Source organism: Callithrix jacchus, chromosome 8 (genome assembly GCF_049354715.1).
Source record: "Callithrix jacchus isolate 240 chromosome 8, calJac240_pri, whole genome shotgun sequence".
NCBI classification, from domain to species: domain Eukaryota; kingdom Metazoa; phylum Chordata; class Mammalia; order Primates; family Cebidae; genus Callithrix; species Callithrix jacchus.
Window position 1 is genome coordinate 89,262,608 of NC_133509.1, and position 20,670 is coordinate 89,283,277.

General features: G+C 42.4%; 1 protein-coding gene across 12 annotated transcripts in view; it reads left to right on the forward strand.

The window, feature by feature from the left end:
- SAMD4A (sterile alpha motif domain containing 4A) overlaps positions 1-20,670 on the forward strand; it is a 230,112-nt gene that overhangs the window by 132,113 nt on the left and 77,329 nt on the right. For all 12 annotated transcript variants that reach the window (XM_078334983.1, XM_078334986.1, XM_035260562.3 and 9 more), the window contains one exon: positions 5,821-6,339. In XM_078334983.1, the coding sequence (XP_078191109.1) occupies positions 5,928-6,339 (412 nt within the window). In that variant the 5' untranslated portion in view covers positions 5,821-5,927. The remainder of the gene's footprint in view (positions 1-5,820; positions 6,340-20,670) is intronic.

Consider the following 20,670-nt stretch of genomic DNA (forward strand, 5'->3'; position numbering starts at 1 on the left):
TGGGACAGTTTCCTACTCCTCATGGTCTTTAATTATAGCCCTTTTAATTTTTTTTTACTACTCCTATGTCACTGGTTTATAAATTATAAATCATTAACTTTTATCCACATAAAACATCCAGCAAACTATTACATCTCTGCTCCTTATACAGAGAAATAACAAAGTATTCTGAAAATATAATAGTTGTGAGCTGACATCATCAAACCTTGAAGTTCTTGCACTTCAGTTTCCACCGTGCCCTGAATCGGGTGACATTGGGATGAGTCATTGTAGGGCCTGGATCTCAGAAGTGATCAATTAATTGAAAATTTTGAGAATTCCTGCATCTTCCCCAGGGAGGAGAACTTGTTAAATAAAAATCTCAGCAAAGATTCTTTGCTGTCTAGAAGGTAATGTGGATGCCACAAAGGCCAGTGGGCAGTTGGACAGGACCTAGCCAGTGTGACCAAGTCCCTGCATGTAGGGTCTGGCTTCTGTTTGAAGGTGGAGATGTCCATGCTTGTCAGCACGCTGGGGATGCTCTCTTGAGAGACTGACTCATGCTAACTAGAAAACAGGGAGGTAGACACTGTAATGCTGGCTTGTTAATTTGCCATGAGGAGCCATCATCAGAGAGACCAGACGTACTCAAGGTTCACATAATCAGCACACATTCTCCCTGTCGGCAGGCCTCCACAGGAAGCCAAATCATAATCAGAAACTATGTATTAAGTTGCCCTGAAAAATCACAGATTTTGGAAATACCTCAAGTCTCTATGATCAGTTCATTCTCTCCCTGAAGGTACCTGGGGAGCTAAATCATGGTCCAAAGGTTGTTTGGTGAGTGGATAATCAGGACAGGGGAGGCAGAGGGAGGGGAATGTTTAATGGCAACAGGAATGTTATGGGTCCATGCCAGAATGGGAATGGCTTTGCCAGAAAGGCTGATCTACTCAAAACCAAGTGGCTAAAACTTCCTTTTACCTAGGGGGCAGTTGGATAGTGTATTAATTAACTCAGCAGCTTAAAATAATAAACATGTTACACAGTTTCTGTGGATCAGAAATATGAGAGATTCTGGCTTAGGATTCCTCAAAATGATATCTGGGCTGCAGTCATCCAAAGTCTTTCCTGGGCTTGGAGATGTGCTTCCAAGATGGTTCCCTCACATGGCTGGCAACTTGATGTTAGGTGTTGGCACAAGGCCTCAGTTCCTCATCACAAGGACCTCCCCATTGGGTTGCTTGCATAATGTCACAACCTGGCAGCTGGCTTTCCCCAGAGTGAGTACTTGGAGACAGCAAGGTGAGGCTGCAGTGCCTTCTATAACCTAATCCGTGAAGTCACATGCTGCCATTTCCCCTACATTCTACTTACTGCATGTGATTCACTGAGTCCAACCTGCACTGAAAAGGAAGGGAATTAGGCCCCACCTTTCAAAGAGAGGTATGTCAAATAAATAGTTAACGTATTTTAAACCACAATAGACATGACTTCCATTGTCTCTGTAACTCCTTTTTTTCTCTTTTTTTTTTTTTTCTAGCTGTGTTGGTAAATGGTTAAGGAACAATAGCCTCTTTTTTTTTTTTTCTTTTTGAGACGGAGTTTCACTCCTGTTACCCAGGCTGGAGTGCAATGGCGCGATCTCGGCTCACCGCAACCTCCGCCTCCTGGGCTCAGGCAATTCTCCTGCCTCAGCCTCCTGAGCAGCTGGGATTACAGGCACGCGCCACTATGCCCAGCTAATTTTTTTTTTTTGTATTTTTAGTAGAGACGGGGTCTCACCATGTTGACCAAGATGCTCTCGATCTCTTGACCTCATGATCCACCCGCCTCGGCCTCCCAAAGTGCTGGGATTACAGGCTTGAGCCACTGCGCCCGGCCTGTAACTCCTTTTTATTATACTGCTGCTGCTCACCAACTCCTCTGATAACTCATGGCCTCTATTAAAACATTTATATAATGTTTATAACTATTACATACTTATATGCATGTTATGTCTAATTCTATATCATATATAATTATAGAACATCTAATTATATTATAAATATCAACATATTTGGCCTATGGCCAGGCTTTTGTAGCAGGATAGCCATTATGGATCTTATATCAAATTTGCCTACCTCCATTCTGCCACTTCACTAGCAGGGGGCCGGGGACAAGTAACTTGCCCCATCTGTGCCCCTGTGCCTTCATCTGTAAAAGAAGGCTAGTAATAGGACCTACCTCATAAGCTTCTTGGGAGGATTAAGTGAGTAATTAAATGCACAGGGCTTAGAAGAGTGCCTGGCACTTCGAAAACATTCAATACTGTTGGCTCTCAGTGGTGGCAGCTGGAGTGGAAGCAGAAATAGTTTGATCCAGTAGGTGTAGTTAGCCCTCAGAGAGCAATCTGATTTCCATGTTCCCAGTGGTAGTAAACAAAAGCCATGCTTGTCTTCCTGGTCCCACCATCCAAGGGACTGGGGCCAGTGGCCTCTCATTTTCCTTCCTCTTTGCTGCGCTTGTTCCTCCTCTGAATCCCAAGTTAATCCGTGGCACAGAGTAGTTACGTGGAGATAGCATGTTTAGTTTGTACTCTGACTCCTATTTACGTTTTGTTTTTGTTGCTGATTTTTTTTCTTAAGGCTGACCTTTTGTGGAAGGGTAGAATAGCCAAACAGGGAAATGACATAGCAGAAAGCATGGGAGTTCCTCAGCCTCGTGAATTTTTTATTAGAAGTCATTCCCAATTTTTATCTTTAAATGTATGTTTTCACGGGTGTACGCTAGCCACCTCTGATTACAGCAGGCTTATAACATAACCCCTTTTTCCTCCTAGCCCCTTTTGCTTCTTTCCAGAGCCTCTTGGGCTTAATGAATAGAGTTTATCTTCATGCTAAGCACATTCATCATTTAAAACATGCCTGGTATTTGCTGAAGATGAATTGATGAGAAAGTTAGAATTGGAATTTTGTTCGCCTCTCAGCACTACTTTAAAAGGGAGGCTATACCTAGTGGAATGTGAGAGACTTGTCTTGTGTCAGGTGGCAATTAGCTAAATATAGAGTCAGGGAGCTGGGAGGGACCTGCTGAGGTCATCTGTGCCCTCCCGCCCGCCTTCTCCAGCTGAATGTCTCCAGCCCTGTGCTCACCAACTCAGTAGCCACTAGCCACATAGGGCTCCTAAGCTCTTGAGCTGTGGCTGGTCCAAGTTGAGATGTGCTGTCCGTGATAAGATACACCGACATTTTGAGGCTTTTAAAAGATTTTTAAGACTTAATTCCGAAAAAACGAAAAATGGCTCATTAATAATTTTATGAAATTAATAACTGATAAGTGATAATTAATATTTTGATATATTTGTTTAAAATATATCACTAAAGTTGACATCACCTCTTTGTCCCTTCTTTAATATGGCTACTAGAAAGTTTAAAATGCCCTATGTGGCTTATGTTTTATTACTGTTGGACAGTTCTGCTCAAGATTATTTCACTCTGTTATTCAGACCCCCAGGGCAGAGATTCTAAAGCCTTCCTTGGTGACTCTGAGTCTTTCATTATTCTGGCAGTTCTGTTCTTCTCCGCGTCCTGTCTTAATCTCTCCTGCTTCAGTTTGGAGACTTCTACTTCAAATAGTTGACTCTTCAGCATCTCCTAACGAAATCCCTACTTGAAGCGAGTCAAGCATCTCTTCATACTGTTGTAAGAACAGTAAACCCATTTTTTTTCACCCTTTGACCTTCTACCTCCTTGATCATTTTTAATGACTTCTCTTGGGTCATCTCTGGTTTCTCTATATTATTTTTTAAAACTTGCTATCCAAAACCACCAGCATGGCTCGGACATGAGTCCAACTATGCAGAGACAAACGGAAGGAATTACCTCCATCATCAAGTACTTGACCAGCCCTTTTGCCACTTTACATTATTTAATCTGACAGCACATGGAGGGGCAGATGCTATTTGTATCACTCTTGATAAGGTGGTTGGGGCTCAGAGAAGTTAAATAACTTACCAAGGTTCTACCACAAATTAAGTGGCAGATCTGGGATTTGTGCCCAACTTTGCCTGACTCCAAAGCTCATGCTCTTTCATTATATACCATGCCTCTTTTTTTGCTGGTATTTTTCTTAAAATATTCTTTCCTGTAGTCTTGACAGGCATTGCAGTACAGGCTGATGCATTTGTAGTTTATGGTCAACAGTGATCATTGGGCTTGTTTTGTTATGTTTGTACCTAGCTAGAATTGCTAAGCCCTTCTGCTAAATTCCAGAAACCCCTTCCAGCCTTCCAGATACGCCATAAAAGCCAGCAGGACTGCCCAGCCCTCGCCCTTGTAGGGTCATCTGTGGGCCAGTGTTGAGATCTCCATGTGTCAGGAATGACTTCTCTGAAAATGAGCTTGCTTTCCTCTGGCCCAGAACCTGTGAATAACTATCAGTCCCAAGACAAGCTAGTTCTCAAAGGTTAATCAAGGCAAAGTGCATTGTTCTCATTTTGAGTGAGAGGAGACAGAAAGGATCCTTCTGAGTGTGTTAAAAGCAGATCTTCCTGTAGCTTGAAACTTGAGGACATTACGCTCAGTGAAGTAAGGCGGTCACAAAAGGACAAATTCTGGATGATTCTACTTCTCTGTGGTACCTAGAGTAATTAGAGTTTCAGTTTGAGAAGATGAAAGGGTTCTAGAGATGAATGGTAGTGATAGTTGCACACCACTGTGAATGGTGTATGTTCTTTTTCTTTCCTTTCTTTCTTTTTTTTTTTTTTTTTTTTTTGAGACCGGATCTCCCTCTGTCACCCAAGCCAGAGTACAGTGGTGCAATCACAGCTCACTGCAGCCTCAACCTCCCAGGCTCAAGCAATCCTCCCACCTCAGCCTCCTTAGTAGCTGGATCTACAGCACCATCACATATGGCTTTTTTTTTTTTTTTAATTATTTGTAGAGACACGGTCTCATTATGTTTTCCAAGCTGGTCTCTAACTCCTGGGCTCAAGCAGTCCTCCTGCCTCGGCCTCCCAAAGTGCTGGGATTACAAGTGTGACCAACCACCTCCAGCCTGTGAATGTTCCTAATACCATTGAACATATGCTTAAATATGATTAAATTGGTCAGTGTTGTGTGTATTTTACCCAATAAAAACAAACTGATTTACATTAAGAAAAACAGCGATTAGAGGTGCCCCAGGAGCCAGGTCTTGGGTCCATTGCTTGTTCTAACTTTGATCTTCTGAGTTAGCTTCTCATGAGAAAGTTGTTCTCTGAGTTAGCTTCTCATGAGAAAGGTATAGGCTTACCGCACAGAGATGAGGGGAGCTCTTTTATTCCCCGACAAATTTCTCCATCTAGGAAGTTGTTCCAGTTTCACACAAATGCCTTTGCCAGGATTAAAACCACGTTCAACAGATACCTGGGGGAGATGTCTGGGGGAGGGGAAGCAGCCTCACCCCCAGGACTCTGGAATGGGACCTTTGTTCATATTTGTTTTTCTTGGAGAGCTTCTTAGTCTTAGCCCCCTGTCTCTCAGGGGGTGGGCTAGACCTTTCTCAGAAAGAAAACAGAGCTGTAAGTTCTATTTGATCGTACCAAAGTAGTTGTAGCTTTTTTGGAAACATGAATGAGAATTTGATTGAGTTTGATTGAGTACCCAAATATCTAAGAATGATTGATCTGTGTTTCATTGGAGTCCCTGGCCCCTGAAAATCTGGGGTCAGTTAACCAATCTGATGCACAAGGCTCTTTTGAGAAAATATAGCTGGGGTGTATAGATTAGGACCCTAATCAATAAAAATTCTCTTTAGAGTATCTGTTTAGTGTCATTGTGGGTGTATTTGCTTATTTGCCCTGTATATTTTCCTTTTCAGGAATCATTAACCAATGGCAACAGGAATCCAAGGATAAAGTGATTTCCCTCCTGTTAACTCATCTGCCTTTGCTGAAGCCAGGAAACCTCGACGCAAAAGTAGAATATATGAAACTGCTGCCCAAAATCCTGGCTCACTCTATTGAACACAACCAGCACATTGAGGAGAGCAGGCAGCTGCTGTCCTATGCTTTGATACATCCGGCCACTTCTTTGGAAGACCGTAGTGCTTTAGCAATGTGGCTGAATCACTTGGAGGACCGCACATCGACCAGCTTTGGTGGCCAGAACCGAGGCCGCTCAGACTCTGTGGATTATGGACAGACACACTACTATCACCAAAGACAGAACTCCGATGACAAGCTCAATGGGTGGCAGAACTCTCGGGATTCTGGGATTTGCATCAATGCCTCCAACTGGCAGGACAAAAGCATGGGGTGTGAGAATGGCCATGTGCCCCTCTACTCCTCCTCATCTGTCCCCACCACAATCAATACAATTGGAACCAGCACAAGTACAAGTAAGTCCCAGCCCTTTAACGTAGTCTGGTCTGGCGATTTGCTGTGTATGTGGCATGTCCCGCTGACAATGTCTGCTCCGTGCACCCAGTGACCCTGGGAGAGAAGGGCTGATTGGAATTGGCTGTGGGAAAGGGCCTTTGGACCCCATATTTGTTGCTGCTTGACTGCAAAGATGAAAATACTGGGAAGGTAAAAAGTGATTGATGGTCCAAATTTGGGTTATAAACAGACCAAAAATAAATACAGAATAAATGAAAGAAGGAAACTTCCCGTTTCCACAAATAGAAATGCCTTTCACCCATGTCTTCACCCTGGGGTTTTGGATTTGCTGAGACACTGAGTTACCGTGTGATTCTCTAAACATAATTCTAACCCATGGTTAACCAGCCAGCCTCATGGGCTTTGTGCTTTTTCTTTATTCCACCCCCCCTTTTCCTTTCTTTCTTTCTCTCTCTTTTTTTTTCCTTAAATTTCACCCTGGAATGTTTCCTCCCTTTGCATTTTCTGGTTTTAATTCCCAGTTGTCAGGGTACTTTCTTTCCTGACCAGTGGGAGCAGGTTTGCTAACTGAGAATGCTGCTGTGTGCTGTGGCCTGGTGAGAATGCTGTGGATTTGCTCTTGCTCCATCCAACCCCTTAGGAGAGGTGGATCAGGAACTGCTTAGTGGGTAGGGAGAGCAGAGGACAGCCCTCTGCTCTTTTGGCCACTAAAGCAAAGTACTGTGCCCACAGCTGGGCAGCGAGGCTGGGAGTCCTCTCTGTGTCTCCCCACTGAAGCCAAGCAAAGTAACAAACACACCATTGGTGCCTATATGAAATGGCGGTGTGGAAGTGCACCCCGTCTTTGAACAGTTTTCCTTAATGCTAGTTTGCACCTATCCATGAATGCAGTGGCAGTGCCAAGATAACTTTCTTGAAGGAATGCTTTTGCAGTTAGACCTGATGTGCCTGCCTTCATGCAGGAACCCCAAGTTAAAAGATATAAGAGGATTAGTAATTGGGGCCCCAGCACAGAGGCTCAGGCCTGTATTCACAGCACTTTGGAAGGCCTAGGCTAGCAGATCACTTGAGGTCAGGAGTTTGAGATCAGCCTGGCCAACATGGTGAAACCCCATCTCTACCAGAAAATACAAAAATTAGCCAGACGTGGTGGTGTATGCCTGTAATCCCAGCTACTCAGGAGGCTGAGGTGAAAGAATCGCTTATACCCAGAAGGCAGATGTTGCAGTGAGATGAGATCGTGCCACTGTACTCCAGCCCGGGCAATAGAGTGAGTCTCAGGAAGAAAAAAAAAGAAAAAGAAAAAAGAATTGGCAGTGATGCCTTCTTGGCCTCTGTCTCTACTTGGATCTCTGGTTACCAGGGCTCTTTAAATGGCTTTCTCAAATAAGTAGGATTGTTGAATTATTGCTACATAAACTAAAACATTACCTAACTAGAAAAAGCAAGGAAACACTGAAGATACTGCATTGACATTGCTACAACGTGGGATTTTTTTGCATTCTTTTTTTGCTTTTACATTTAGATATGGGTCACTTGCATATTTTGGGAATTAGGTGATTATTGCATCTTTATTATATAAGAGGTTCTGATGACAGTCAGTATCTTTCACAGACTATAATCCAGCAGGAGTGGTTCACTGGTCTCTGTGTGACAGGGAGTGATGGCTGGGACTTCTAAAGCAGACACTTGCAGCCAGATGACAGACTCTTGGCCTGAGTTTCTTGCATCAGCGACAGAATCTAGCAATTGTTACAAAACTCTTTAATAGCTCGGAGAGATGCAAGCTCTAGGCTACCTACCCTCTTAAAACTTGGTCTTTTGTATTTTAAGGGGTTGAGTTTTATGTCATTTGTCTTGAAATTAGTCTTGGGTCATTATATAGTTCTACCTACTGATTTATACATCCAGGATCTGGTCTTGACAAGATTAGTACATTTAGGATGGTTATCAGATTGTAGTCAACAAGCACTTATTTCTGGCTGTGGCCACCTAGCCAGCCCTACAGAGAGTAGAAAATTTGTAGATGAACTGTCATGGCCTTACCTGACATGAACCCCTGTGTAATACTTGGGTGAGAAGGACTTGGAGCCCTAACTAGGTGACTAGACAACATACCTGTGGGAGAAGGCAGGCATTGGAGCCCTCTTGCAGAGCATCAGAGAAGAAGATAAAAGAGCTCAGATCTCCCCTCCAGAAAGTTTCATTCAAACACTTATGGCCATATCAACACTTGTATGTCAATAGTATCTCTTTAACAAAATGTGCATGTCATTGCTGTACTCCTTTGCATTGTCTATGGTGGTTCAACCAAGTGAGTCAAAACTGCAAGCCTTCAGGTCACTTGTTCGCTGGTGCCTCTATCAATAAACACTGAGCACCTGGGAGGCTGCCTAACAGAGGGAAGAGCAAGGACTTTGGCATCAACGCCTCCTAGGTCCAAATCCCAGACTTGCAATTTGCTAACTACAACTTAGCCAAATAATTTAACCTCTCCGGTCAAGGTGCCCACTTGTAAAACTGAAACATTCATAATATCTACCTTTGAGGGTTGAGGTGAAGGTAAATAAGATTATGTGAAAGCCCAGCCTGGTTAGAGCAGCCACGGTAAGCACTCCAGGGGTGCCTGTTAGATGAATAAATAAAAGAAACTGGGAAAGACAGTGAGGAGCTAAGTGTTAACAATATTCAGAGTCTGTGCCCTCATTTTCAGTTCTGATGGGTGCCTGACATAAGCATCTTACCCTGAGCCCAGGGCCAAGCAGAGTAGTCTAAGGGGCTTCGAATGTGCTGTGATTTTTGGCCATTCCACTGCAATAGAAATTGGGTTGGACTTAAGAGCTACTGCACCGAAGAGCTATGCTTTCTACCTCTTTCAAAGTGGAAAAACAAACTGCATATGACAACACGATGTTAAAAACAGAAATCAACTAGTGCTCTGCATTTTCAATTATCAGCCACATTCATGATGGTGAACGAAAGGCAATCAGAAAGCCACCTCTTTAGTTTTTATTTTTGTTTTTCACCTGGGCTTATTCCACTGATATTTTATTCCTCAATCACTGGGGTTTCAACAGAATGCCTTAGCATTCGTGGTTTCCTCCCCATATGGATTCCCAGTCATTCCATACCCCGCAAGTACTGCCTGCCTGCCTTCTGCGTGCCTTGCACTGTGTGTAAGTCCATGCGAAATACCAGCAAGCTGAAGACCCCGTTTCTACTTCCAAGGAGCCTATAATTGGAGAAGAGATGATATATCAATCAGTCTCACAATTAAAAATTAAATATTCCTTTTTGCCAGACTTATAGAAATTGCATGTAACAATTCATGAGTTATATAAAAGTGCAGCAAAATAATACTTAAGAGCTGCCACAGGGCATGTAGGATGAAGTGCCAGTTGAATGTAGATGTATCCTGTCAGTGCTGTGAATGTACAGAATGGAGAGATCCTTGTGAACTGGAGGCCCAAGAAAGCCACTTTGGGAAGCCAGTGTGGGAGGATAAGTTGAGGTCAGGAATTCAAGGACAGTCTGAACAACATAGCTAGACCCTGTCTCTTAAAACAAAACAGCTTGACCGGGAGCCATGAGTGTGGGTGACAGAGCAAGATGCAGGAAAGAAAAGAAAGAAAAAAAGAGGAAGGAAGAAAAGGAAGGAAGGAAGGGGAGAGAGAGAGAAAGAAAGGGAAAAGAAGAGGAGAGAGAAAGGGGAAGGAAGGAAAGAAGGAAAAGGAGGAGAGAGAGAGGAGAGAGAAAGAGAAGGGCTGGGCATGGTGGCTCATGCCTGTAATTCCAGCACTTTGGGAGGCCAAGGCAGGTGGATCACTTGAGATCAGGAGTTCGAGACCAGCCTGGCCAATGCAGTGAAACCCTATCTCTACTAAAAATACAAAAATTAGCTGGGTGTAGTGGCACACACCTGTAGTCCTAGCTACTGGGGAGGCTGAGTCAGGAGAATTGCTTGAACCCGGGAGGTGGAGGTTGCAGTGAGCAGAGATCATGCCACTGTACTCCAGCCTGGGCAACAGAGCAAGACTGTCTCGAAAAAGAAAAAGAAAGCAAGCTTTTGCAGGGGAAGTGGAAAATGAGCTTAGATGGAAAGGGGAAGGAGACTCTGGAGGGGAGGGGGCCCCTGGGTAGGAATATATACTGGGAGCAAAGGGACGGGGGGTTACAGTGTGCAGACAAGGTGGAGGACAGTGAAGAGGAAGGACAGGCTCACAAAGGGAGGGAAGTGAAGACAGGCGGTAAAAGTAGGCTAGGGAAAGGGATCTGAGTGCCTTAAAGAGGCCAAGCATTTACATCCCAGGCATAAGAGTAACATGCTGTATGGGGGAACGGATTGTGGGCAAACCAGATGAGTGGCCTCTGACAAATGCCAGATCAGCAAGTTTCAATGTTGTGAAGTAGTGAAAGTATCATTAGGGTAGGAGCAGGTGTGGAGCAGAAGGAATGGATACTAGAAATGTTCCTAGGTGGAAATATTAGGATTAGGATTCAGTATTGACATGCACATAGTTTTTTTTTGTTTTGGAGACGGGGTCTTACTCTGTTGCCCATGCTGGATTGCAGTGATGTGATCATGGCTTACAGAAGCCTTGACCTCCTGACCTCAAGCAATCCTCTCACCTCAGCCTCTTGAGTATCTGGGACCACAGGCATACACCACCACACCCAGATAATTTTTGTATATTTTATGGAGACAGGGTCTCCCTATGTTGCCCAGGCTGGTCTCAAACTCCTGGGCTCAAGCAGTCCTCCAGCCTAAGCCTCCCAAAGTGCTGGATTTATACGTTGAGCTACCATGCTCAGCCTGACATACATTATTGATTGATTGATTTTTTTCATTCACCTAGAAAATGTTTATTGAGTGTCTACTATGTGTCTAGCCTGCTCAAGGCACTTGGAACGCAGCAATGGCTAAGATAAAGCTGCCTTCCCTCGGAGCGCTGGCAGTCTAGTGTATACAAATTGTAGTATATAAGTAAAGTGTATATGTGGTAGAAGGTGATAGGTGATATGGAAATGAGAACAAGGGTAGGATCAGGTCTACATGGTGAGGTGATAAGAGTGTGAAGCAGGGTGGTCAGGGTAAATCCCACTGAGAAGGTAGGGTGTGAGCAGGGAGTTGGAAGGAGGAGTGGGTGTTATCCAAGTGGATACCTGGAGCAAAGATTATTCCAGATTGAGATGAAGCTGGAGCAAATATCCCAAGACCAAAGTGTGCCTGACTTGCTAGGGGGAACACAAGAAGGCTGGTGGCTGAAAGGGAGTGAATGAGGTAGACGATGGTAGGAGAGGCTGGAGACAGAATGGGCATTGTAGGTCATTGCAAGGACTTAGACTTTTGCTCTCAATGAACCGGAAAGCTATTGGAGGATCTCCCACAGATGAGTGATATGATCCAACTCACATGTTAAAAGGATCTCTTTGGCTGCTGCCTTAAGAATAGATAGGGCGAAGACAGAGACAGGAAAACCAGTTAAGAGTCTGTTGCAGTAATGCGGGCAAGAGTCGATGGCTCAAACCAGGATGGCTACAGTAGAAGGGTGAGAAGCAGTCAGGCTCTAGATGCGTTTTGAAAGTAAAGCCAACAGGACTTCCTGAATAAATGAGGGGTGTGAGGGAGAGGATTGAAAGAGGACCTGGTGTTTTTTGCCTAGGCAACTGGGTGTTATCAGTTGAGACAGGGAAAGTCTTTACTAGGTAGAACAGGATTTGGATTAAGCTCAGGAGTTCAGTGTCATATACGATGAGTTTGGCGTATCTGTTGGAGATACTGAGTAGGCAGTGGGATATATGAGTATGCAGTTTGGGAGGGAGAACTGGTCGAAAATAGACATTTGGGAACTAGCAGTACATGGGTGGTATTTAATGATGGGACTAAATGAGATTGCCAAGGCAGAGAATGTAGATGATAAAGAAGGCCAAGGCCCTCAAGCCTGGGCACTTCAACCTGAATGCTGGAGAAGAGCAGGGGAAGCGGTAAAAGAAACTAAGGAGAAACCCCTGAGGTTGGAGAAAACTCGAATGTGTGTGCCTTACAAGGCAAATGAAGAAAATGTTTCCAGGAGAGAAGAGCGATCAACTGAGTAAAATGTTACGGATAGGCTAATGAGATGAAGACCAAGGATTGACCACTGCATTTATCAAGAAGGGAGAGCAGAGGTGAAATTGAGATCACTTAGCATATGGTAGGCATTTAAGGAATGAAGAAAGTTAATGACTCCAAAGAGATTAGAGGTACAAGGGAGACAAACTGGCCACATACTAGATTTTGGATGTATGTTGACGTTGAGATGTTGGAACACTGAGATGGAGAAAAATGATGTTTAGAAGGCATTAAAAATTGGTGATAGATGGCAGGTGCAGTGGCTCACTGTAATTCCAGCACTTTGGGAGGCTGAGGCAGGTGGATCACTTGAGCTCAGGAGTTCTAGACCAGCCTGGGCAACATGGTGAAACTGCATCTCTTTAAAAAAATACAAAAATTAGCTGGATATGGTGGCTTGTATCTGTAGTCCAAGGTACTTGGGAAGCTGAGAAGGGAGGATCACTTGAGCCCAGGAGGCAGAGGTTGCACTGAACTGAGATCACAGCACTGCACTCCAGCCTGGGTGACAGAGTGAGACTCTGTCTCTAAAAACAAACAAAAAGTAAAATAAAGAAGAGCTGTTGTTACAGAGTTTTGAAGGATGAGATTAGGAGAAGGCTGAATAGGAGCCAAAAACTAAGTCCCAATCTAATGAAAATCTACCTATTTTCATTCATTGAGAGGCAAGAGTATCTTTTATTAGTTGCAGAGGTTAAATCAAGTGACATCTCAAGGACCTTTTCTACCAGGAGATAATGGAAGAGTGTTGGGATAGGTTGAAAAATCTGTTATGCAGCCTTCTGGATCACATCAGAGCACTTCAGAAGAAAAAGAATGTAGTTTTTAGTTCCTTGTTCTAGTAAGGCTGCTTTAAGGGTATGCTCACTAGGAGCAAGAATGTGCATGTTCTTCACCATGAGCCTGTAGGACCAGATAGGACCAAGGTATTGGCTGTGACAAACCTTATACAAGGCTTGGTCAACTTTGTTTCAGCCATTAGGAGCAGGAACAATTCCAAATACAGGCACATAGAACCCAGATTAGCATCTCTGGGTTTGCTTCCTGTCTAAGGCCTGCTAGAGAAAAAAAGTAAACCATTCAGGAAAAGAATAAGTATTTCCTGGCTTGCTTAAGAGCCTACAGAATTCCCCTGTGTTGTGGTCAGTGCTACCTCACTTGCCCTAGACTGCCTTGACCCTTGTCTGTTCTTCACTGGTGGACCTGGACCTGGAAGAAATCTTTGTGCTACAAATGAAACTTGGTTTATTCAAATAATTGCTGCGCTTGACTTTTCTTTGCACTATTGACATTTGGATTTGAAAGCATGCTGGCCTTTGTTAGCCCGACGTGAGGGAAGAACTCAGAAACTTTGGATATCTAAATCATGCCAAAATGCTCCATTTCATCTGTCCACTTCTACAGATTCATGGCACATTGTGGAATCTTAGTAATTATTTCATTAATCTTGATTGATTTCTTTTCTGATGATAAAAATAATCGGTTTGATACCATAGAACATAAAAAGTAAATTAACAATGATAACACATACCTAGATAGTGCTTACTATATACTGGGTACTGTTTTAAACTCTTTACATAAATATTAACACATTGAATCCTCCTAACCTCATGATGGTGGTATTATTGTCATCCCTATTTGATAGCTAAAGTAACTGGATCACAGAAAGGTTAGGTAATGTGACCAGCGTCACAGACCTACTAAGTAGTTGAGCTGGGATGTGAACCCAGGCAGTGAGGTCCCAGAATCCGGCCTGTAAACTGATGTTATTACATGCCTCTCCCTCCTAATCCTATCCTCAAAGCTCGATTGAATGAGTAGCTAATAGATTTTTGCTTCTCTCTGACCCTGGATTTGGCTCCATACAAACCCTCCAGCTTCCGTGGTCTCCACAGCCCGCAAGTGTAAGACCCTGCCTGAATTGTCACATCTCTGTGACTCTCTGAAGCTGGGGAGCCACTCATGTGCTATCTTGGCACTGACTCACACACCTTGGTGTCAGCTTTTAGCAGTCTGAGTCAGTTTTTGGTTGCCGTTTTCACCTGCCCTTCCCGACTGTGAGCTCCTTGGGGACAGGGGTTGTATTTTCTTTATCCCTATTCCCAGCACCTGGGATAATGTGTGGCTCAAAAAGTCATAGAAATTTTGGAAATGGCAAATTACTGGCACAAATTCAGCTCCAGTGGCAGAGCGCCTTGTTGGATGATGGCTGTCTCTTGCTAAGCCAGATGCGGCCTCTGAATCCTCCTCAATGTGCCCCTCTAGGCAACCACTATAATTCAATAAGAGATGGCATGTGAGCTGAAGCTTGTCTGCCCACCCTGCCATAAATGTTTGCTGAACAGTAGGGACTTAATAAATTCCTGGGCTCACTAGGCAGATGTTCATGAAAATAATGAATTCCCAAAATAAACAAGAAAATGTCCCTAGGAAATCACTAAATATTTGGTGATAATTTTGATCGTTTAGCCTTCTGTCACAATCATCTTAGTGACATTTATTGTTACTCTTGCTCCTTTTATGACTTACTCGAGCAAATCAGTTTCAATACTAACAGACTTTTAAAAACATACTGCGACCTTGATTATAGAGGTAATTATATTAATTTATACATATGATAAACTGCCATAGTTACAAATTTATACCGAAAAAATTAGTGATGGTTAAAAACAGCTGAGATGTGAATAAGGCCTGTAGTCTAGTTAGTTGTATTGCATTAATATTGAGCTTCTGGTTTTGATAATGCGCTATTCATATGTAAGATATCACCTTGGGGGAAGCTGGGTGATGGGTACATGAGGCCCCTAGGTAGCATTTCTGCAGTTTCTTGTAAATCTATAATTATTTTTCAAAATTAAAATTTAAAAAACAAAAATTACTTGGGATATTCAGTGCCTGGATTTTGTGGGGGCAGGGGGAGGACATTGGTTTGGTTCTTCGCCTTCCTGAGGGGTAGAACCATTTATGGAAAGGATGGCTGCTAGGCCCCATAGAGCCAACATGTGAAACTGAGCAATTTCCGCAAGCAAAGTGCAGGACGAGTGGGAGTGAATCTCAGGAAAAGTGCCTCCCTTAGGAGCCCCTGATCTGCAACTGGAAAAACTCCTCCATTTCTCTCAGCCCCGAATGCAGCAAGAACCAGCACTTACAAAGGTACTTGTTTTGCTCATGAAGTTCTTCCTCTTCCTTCTGCCCTTCACCTTTTTTCACAAGGCCACAAACCACTTCAAGTGTATTTCATTCAGCCTGTGAGAACCATCAGAACACAGATACTCAAGAGAGGGAGAGACACCAGGCAGCTCAGCTCTAGGTGGATCTGGCAAGGAAACCTTTTCAAATGGCCTCTTGGAACCTGAAAAAGAAGGGTGAAGCCTGGAGACCCCGATTCTTTCTTGCAGGCTGCAGGTCATCCCCTCCCTCCCCACCCCCTCAAAGCCTTTGGAGCTACTGAGGTAGTTTGGAGTTCCTTTGAAATTTTCATGGAATTATTTTGCCTTTTACCAGCAGACTTTCCTTCTCGGTGGAAAATTTCTTCCTCCCAAAAATCTAGCCAATCTGGCATGTAACTGAAAAATTCCATTATTTCCTTAACCCCTCATTTGCTCTTCAAAGAGGTAACTAATGAAAGAGTTGGTTTGCTTTCTCTGAGAAGCATTTATAACAGCTGGCATGATATATTTTTAGCTTTAGCTTCCTTCCCCTTTGGGGGAAACTTTTTTTAGTATGGCACTGGCCTTCCTAATACATACTACATTGTAAACATGGCTCAGTGGTATCTCAGAGGACTCGATGTTGCCACCGGCTGATCCTTCTCCTGTTTCCAAGAGTGCAGGGTTTTACAGGACTATGATTTTCCTCATCATGCCTAGTGTCTGTTTTCCAGGGCTTGGGGAAGAATGATCAGAAAAGTGCTGTAGTGAGCAAGAAGCCTGCTAGCTGATAGTGTGTTGGAAATCCCTCTGCCTGGAAAAAGGCAGAGACCTCCATGGGCTGCGTGCACGTTGGGTCATGAGGCTATGCTCTCCATCCCCCATCCAGGAGGATTTTTTTAGACTTCAATGACAGTGAGGGTTATTAAACACTAGATGAGCTACAGAGGAAGACAGTTGTGTTCTCATTCCCCACCAGACTTTAAAAATAGGATGGATTCTGGCTGGAATAAATGGCTTAAGTTGTACTAGCCTGGAAGAGGGGAGGGGGAAAGGGGAGATGAACAGGGTGGCTTCTCTAAGACCCTTTTTGTAGTCTTATGATTTCTATTATTTCACAAGATTTACAGTCATAGACTAACATAGCTGTTCTACAAACAGACAAGAAAACTTTAAAATTTACATTTACTGATTTTTTTTTTCTTTTAAGATTTCCAGGGTAAACTCAGGTTACACTAAAGAAAGATGTCTCATGACTGTAGCTTACACATATCTTTGATATCTTTAATTTCAAAAAATTAAACCCCCAAATTTCATGGTCTCAGGTACCAAAGTCAGGGTAAATCTTTGTGGCATCAACTATCGTCAATCTACAGTATATTTTCTAACTCTTAAACGCTAAATCTCATTCCTGCCATCCCCCTTCCCCACCCCAGCTCTCAACATCCCCCATCTCCACGCCAGCTCTCAATATTCTATTAGGTAAAATACATTCTCAGAAAATCTCAGGTATCAGTCAATTAAGGGCAGAGTGTGGAGATGGGGAAGCCAGGTGAGCAGGGAGCTTCCAAATCTGGAAAATGCTATAAAGGGTTTTTGTGGGTTGGAGGAAGGCTAAAACTCTCAACATACTCCAGGGTAGTCATTCCTTGCTAAAAATTTGGACTGTTTCCACCGACGAATTCCATGGCTAGAACTAGACAGTAAAGCCAGTGGCAGTACAGGGTTTGCTTTAGAGATTTGTTTCACAGCCAGCCTTTCTGAGAGGCATCCTTTTGCAAAAGCCCAGCAAAACCCATATGGAGCTAAAAGATTTATAATGGATTACTTTATGCTTTAGTCTTCTGCTTTGCACAGCAAGACATTGCTATTGCTATATAAAGAGAATTAATTATAAGGCCGTGAATGGTGTTTTAGAGATTCAAGTTGGGGCATAAACAATGAGGCACGCTTGATCAAGACAACTTTGAAGTCAGACAAGTTGGTTTTAAAGTCCAATTTTTCCAACAACTAGATGACTGGTTATGGACAAGTTACCTGACCTCTAAGCCTCCTTTCCTCCTCCGTGCCATGAGAATAAATTTCAGTAGAAGACTTCTTAATTGACCTGATCTGGATGGGTAGTTGATGCATTCATTGTAATAACTGTTTAAAGAAGGGAATCATAAGAAATAAGACTTTAAATGTATAATTTTATCTTGAAATATAAATATATCCATTTGCAGTCTTTCATATAGCATGGAGAGCCCTTCCTCTGGGAATAGAGTATCTATTCCCAGGTCACTCTATGTCTCTCCTGCACAAATCTCACCCTTAATACATCATTGTCTTTGATTTCTTTAAAATGGAGCAGGAATTTAAAGGCATTTGCAAAAACATCAGAGCACAGACTCTTTCTAGACTCTGGTTTTTCTTTTTACAATTTAGCTTGTAGTTTTCTCACTCATACTGAATTCAACAGTAGATTTTTAAGCAAAAGTAATGAATATTTCTAAAACATTTAACTACATGGTTTTTTTGCAGTTAACTTTATAACTTTATAGAGCCTCCTGCTATATTCAGCATTAACTGCATACTACGTGAAGAAGCTAATATGGTTTTGGTCCCCCTCATTTTTGTTTCTGCGATCCATTTTATAATTACATATGTACAATAAGCACAACTGGCAGAAACAGGTTTGGGAACAACCTGTTTGACCCTTGGTGGACCTACAGGTCAGCTGGTAGGAGCAGAAGGGCACAAGTAAATTACAGTCCTAGGACAGTCGGTGAGCCATGAGCACCAGTAAGTAGTTTAAAGGGAATGGAGAGGAATGGTTGGTCCAGAAAGTTGGTGAAATGAAGATGAGTTAAGAGAACCTGTAAGGGAGGTTGTGAGGATTAAATGAGCAGTGTGTGTAAAGCACTTAGCAGTAGGATAGCCCTTATTGTTGTTGCTATTACTGCTGGTAATAGTGAGGGTGCTGCTTCTACCAGCCCAGCCTCTGCAGTAAACTCTGATGGAACAGGATCCCTGGGGAAGCCCTATGACAAAGTTATTCCATTATGCTAAATTGAAATCACAATACTTTGAATCAGCTCTACAAAGGGCCAGCCTTCCACAAACAGCATTATTCCCTTAAGAATTGTTCTAGTGATATATATTACTAAATACCTTACAGAGGAGCAGATTTTAAAAGAAGAAAGAGTAAGGTAAAAATTTATTGATGTTGCTTCTTTGGGATCCATTACAAACAAGAATAATTTTTAAAATTAGTATATGAATACTATTCATACTTCAAAAAATGTGAACACACATTCAGGTCAGAGAAGTGTGGCCAGTCCCATGAGGGCAGAGTGTTTGAAAGAAAAAAAAAATGTGTCATAGTGAATTCACTTCCGTCTCAGTGTGTGATCTTAAACTCACGGGATTTTCACTTCTTTATGAAGGTGTGGGATTGGATGACCCCTAAGGATCCTTCTTAGCACTTTTACTCCTTTCTTCCAAGGTAGAGGAGTCTTCAACTCGGAGAGCGCTGATGATGAGTCTACAGCACTCATTTGGGGTGGGTGTGGGGAGGAGGGTGAAATGTCTAGGAGAAGTGGGATGTGTCAGAGCCAGGAAGAGAGCCTCCTGCTATATTCAGCATTAACTGCATACTATGTGAAGAAGCTAATATGGTTTTGATCCCCCTCATTTTAAAAAGAATGTGAAAACCAGTAACTGCTACCTGGAGTGTGAAGGGAAGATCTTTGGACAGGGGTAGGTGGGGGAATTATTTCTCATTCTACTGTTTGAAGTAAGTACCATGTTAATGCCATGTATTACCTGTTAAAAATACATAAAATGAGAACTATATGAAGATGCTAGTGAAGAAAGAGGGGAAAAAGATATCCTAAAAGAAAAAACAGGATGATTCAGCTTGAGATAATAATGCTAAATAAGGAGTGACCTGATAATTTGGAAACGTATTAGAGTTTATTAATAGGAAACACAGTATCATGAGTTCCTTAGTCTCTGCCATATAGAAAGAAAAGAAAATTGGCAAAAATAATACCACTTAAGGTCATGGCAATGATGAAATTTCAGAGCATGCTATAATTATAAATGTGGATTCTTCATTTTTTTCTTATATTAAAAAAAAGTCAGAGGATCACCAAGTTCTGTAATCTGGAACCTGAATTACAGGCCACTTGAAAGCCATTCTTGCTAGATGATTGTAGTTTCATCATGATGGATTCTTTTGGAAGAAAAGCAGACTATTTGGAGGCTCTTTGTTTTAAGAGATCTGATAAATATTTAGCATGTTACTGGACTTATTCAAGTACCATTAAGTCAAATATTTTCACAGTGGAAGCAGGGACATGCAACTTTTGCAGTGTCTCAAAAACTACGCATTTTTGATTAAAAAACAACTTTTGCTATACCCAAGTCAAAACAAAATCAGATATACATCCCTCACCTCCAGTTTCTTCAGAGGCCAGCATTGATCGATAGGTAGAGCACCCAACACTGTCCTACAGAGCCTAGAAATTAAACTTTCTTAGAAGACAAGGGCTGACAGGAGGGTTAGTAGTAGTAAGAAACTGAATATTCTCTCCTTATCTCTTGTAAGTATCCAGGTGACACATAGGAAACAAAATGCATCCTACAAAGATGTCTCATTTTACACAGTGGGTATATTTCCAAAAGTTGTCCAAAACAACATTTTTTTAAATCAAATTATTTTCCCACTGAGTAAAACTGATTCACGGTATGAATTTTCTTAGTTGCTCAGTTAATCTTCATTTGCAGGGACTCTTAAAATCTGGGGGTAAGGTCCTCAGTTCCTGAGCGTCTCTAACAAAAGTGAATAATCTATGAAGTATTTAAAACAATAAATGCTGAAAAGATTTCTGTAGGTGATTTTTTTTTTTTTTTGGCAATGTGTCTAACAGTCTTCTTTGATTGTTCTCTGATTGTATGTTGGGATTATTTAAGTATTAAGTATTTATGCTCTCTGATTATATGTTGAAATTATTTAAGTGACTTGTGTTTTTAACAAGTTGCATTTATATGAAGTTGGAGGGGCAGGGCAGGTGGCAGCTACA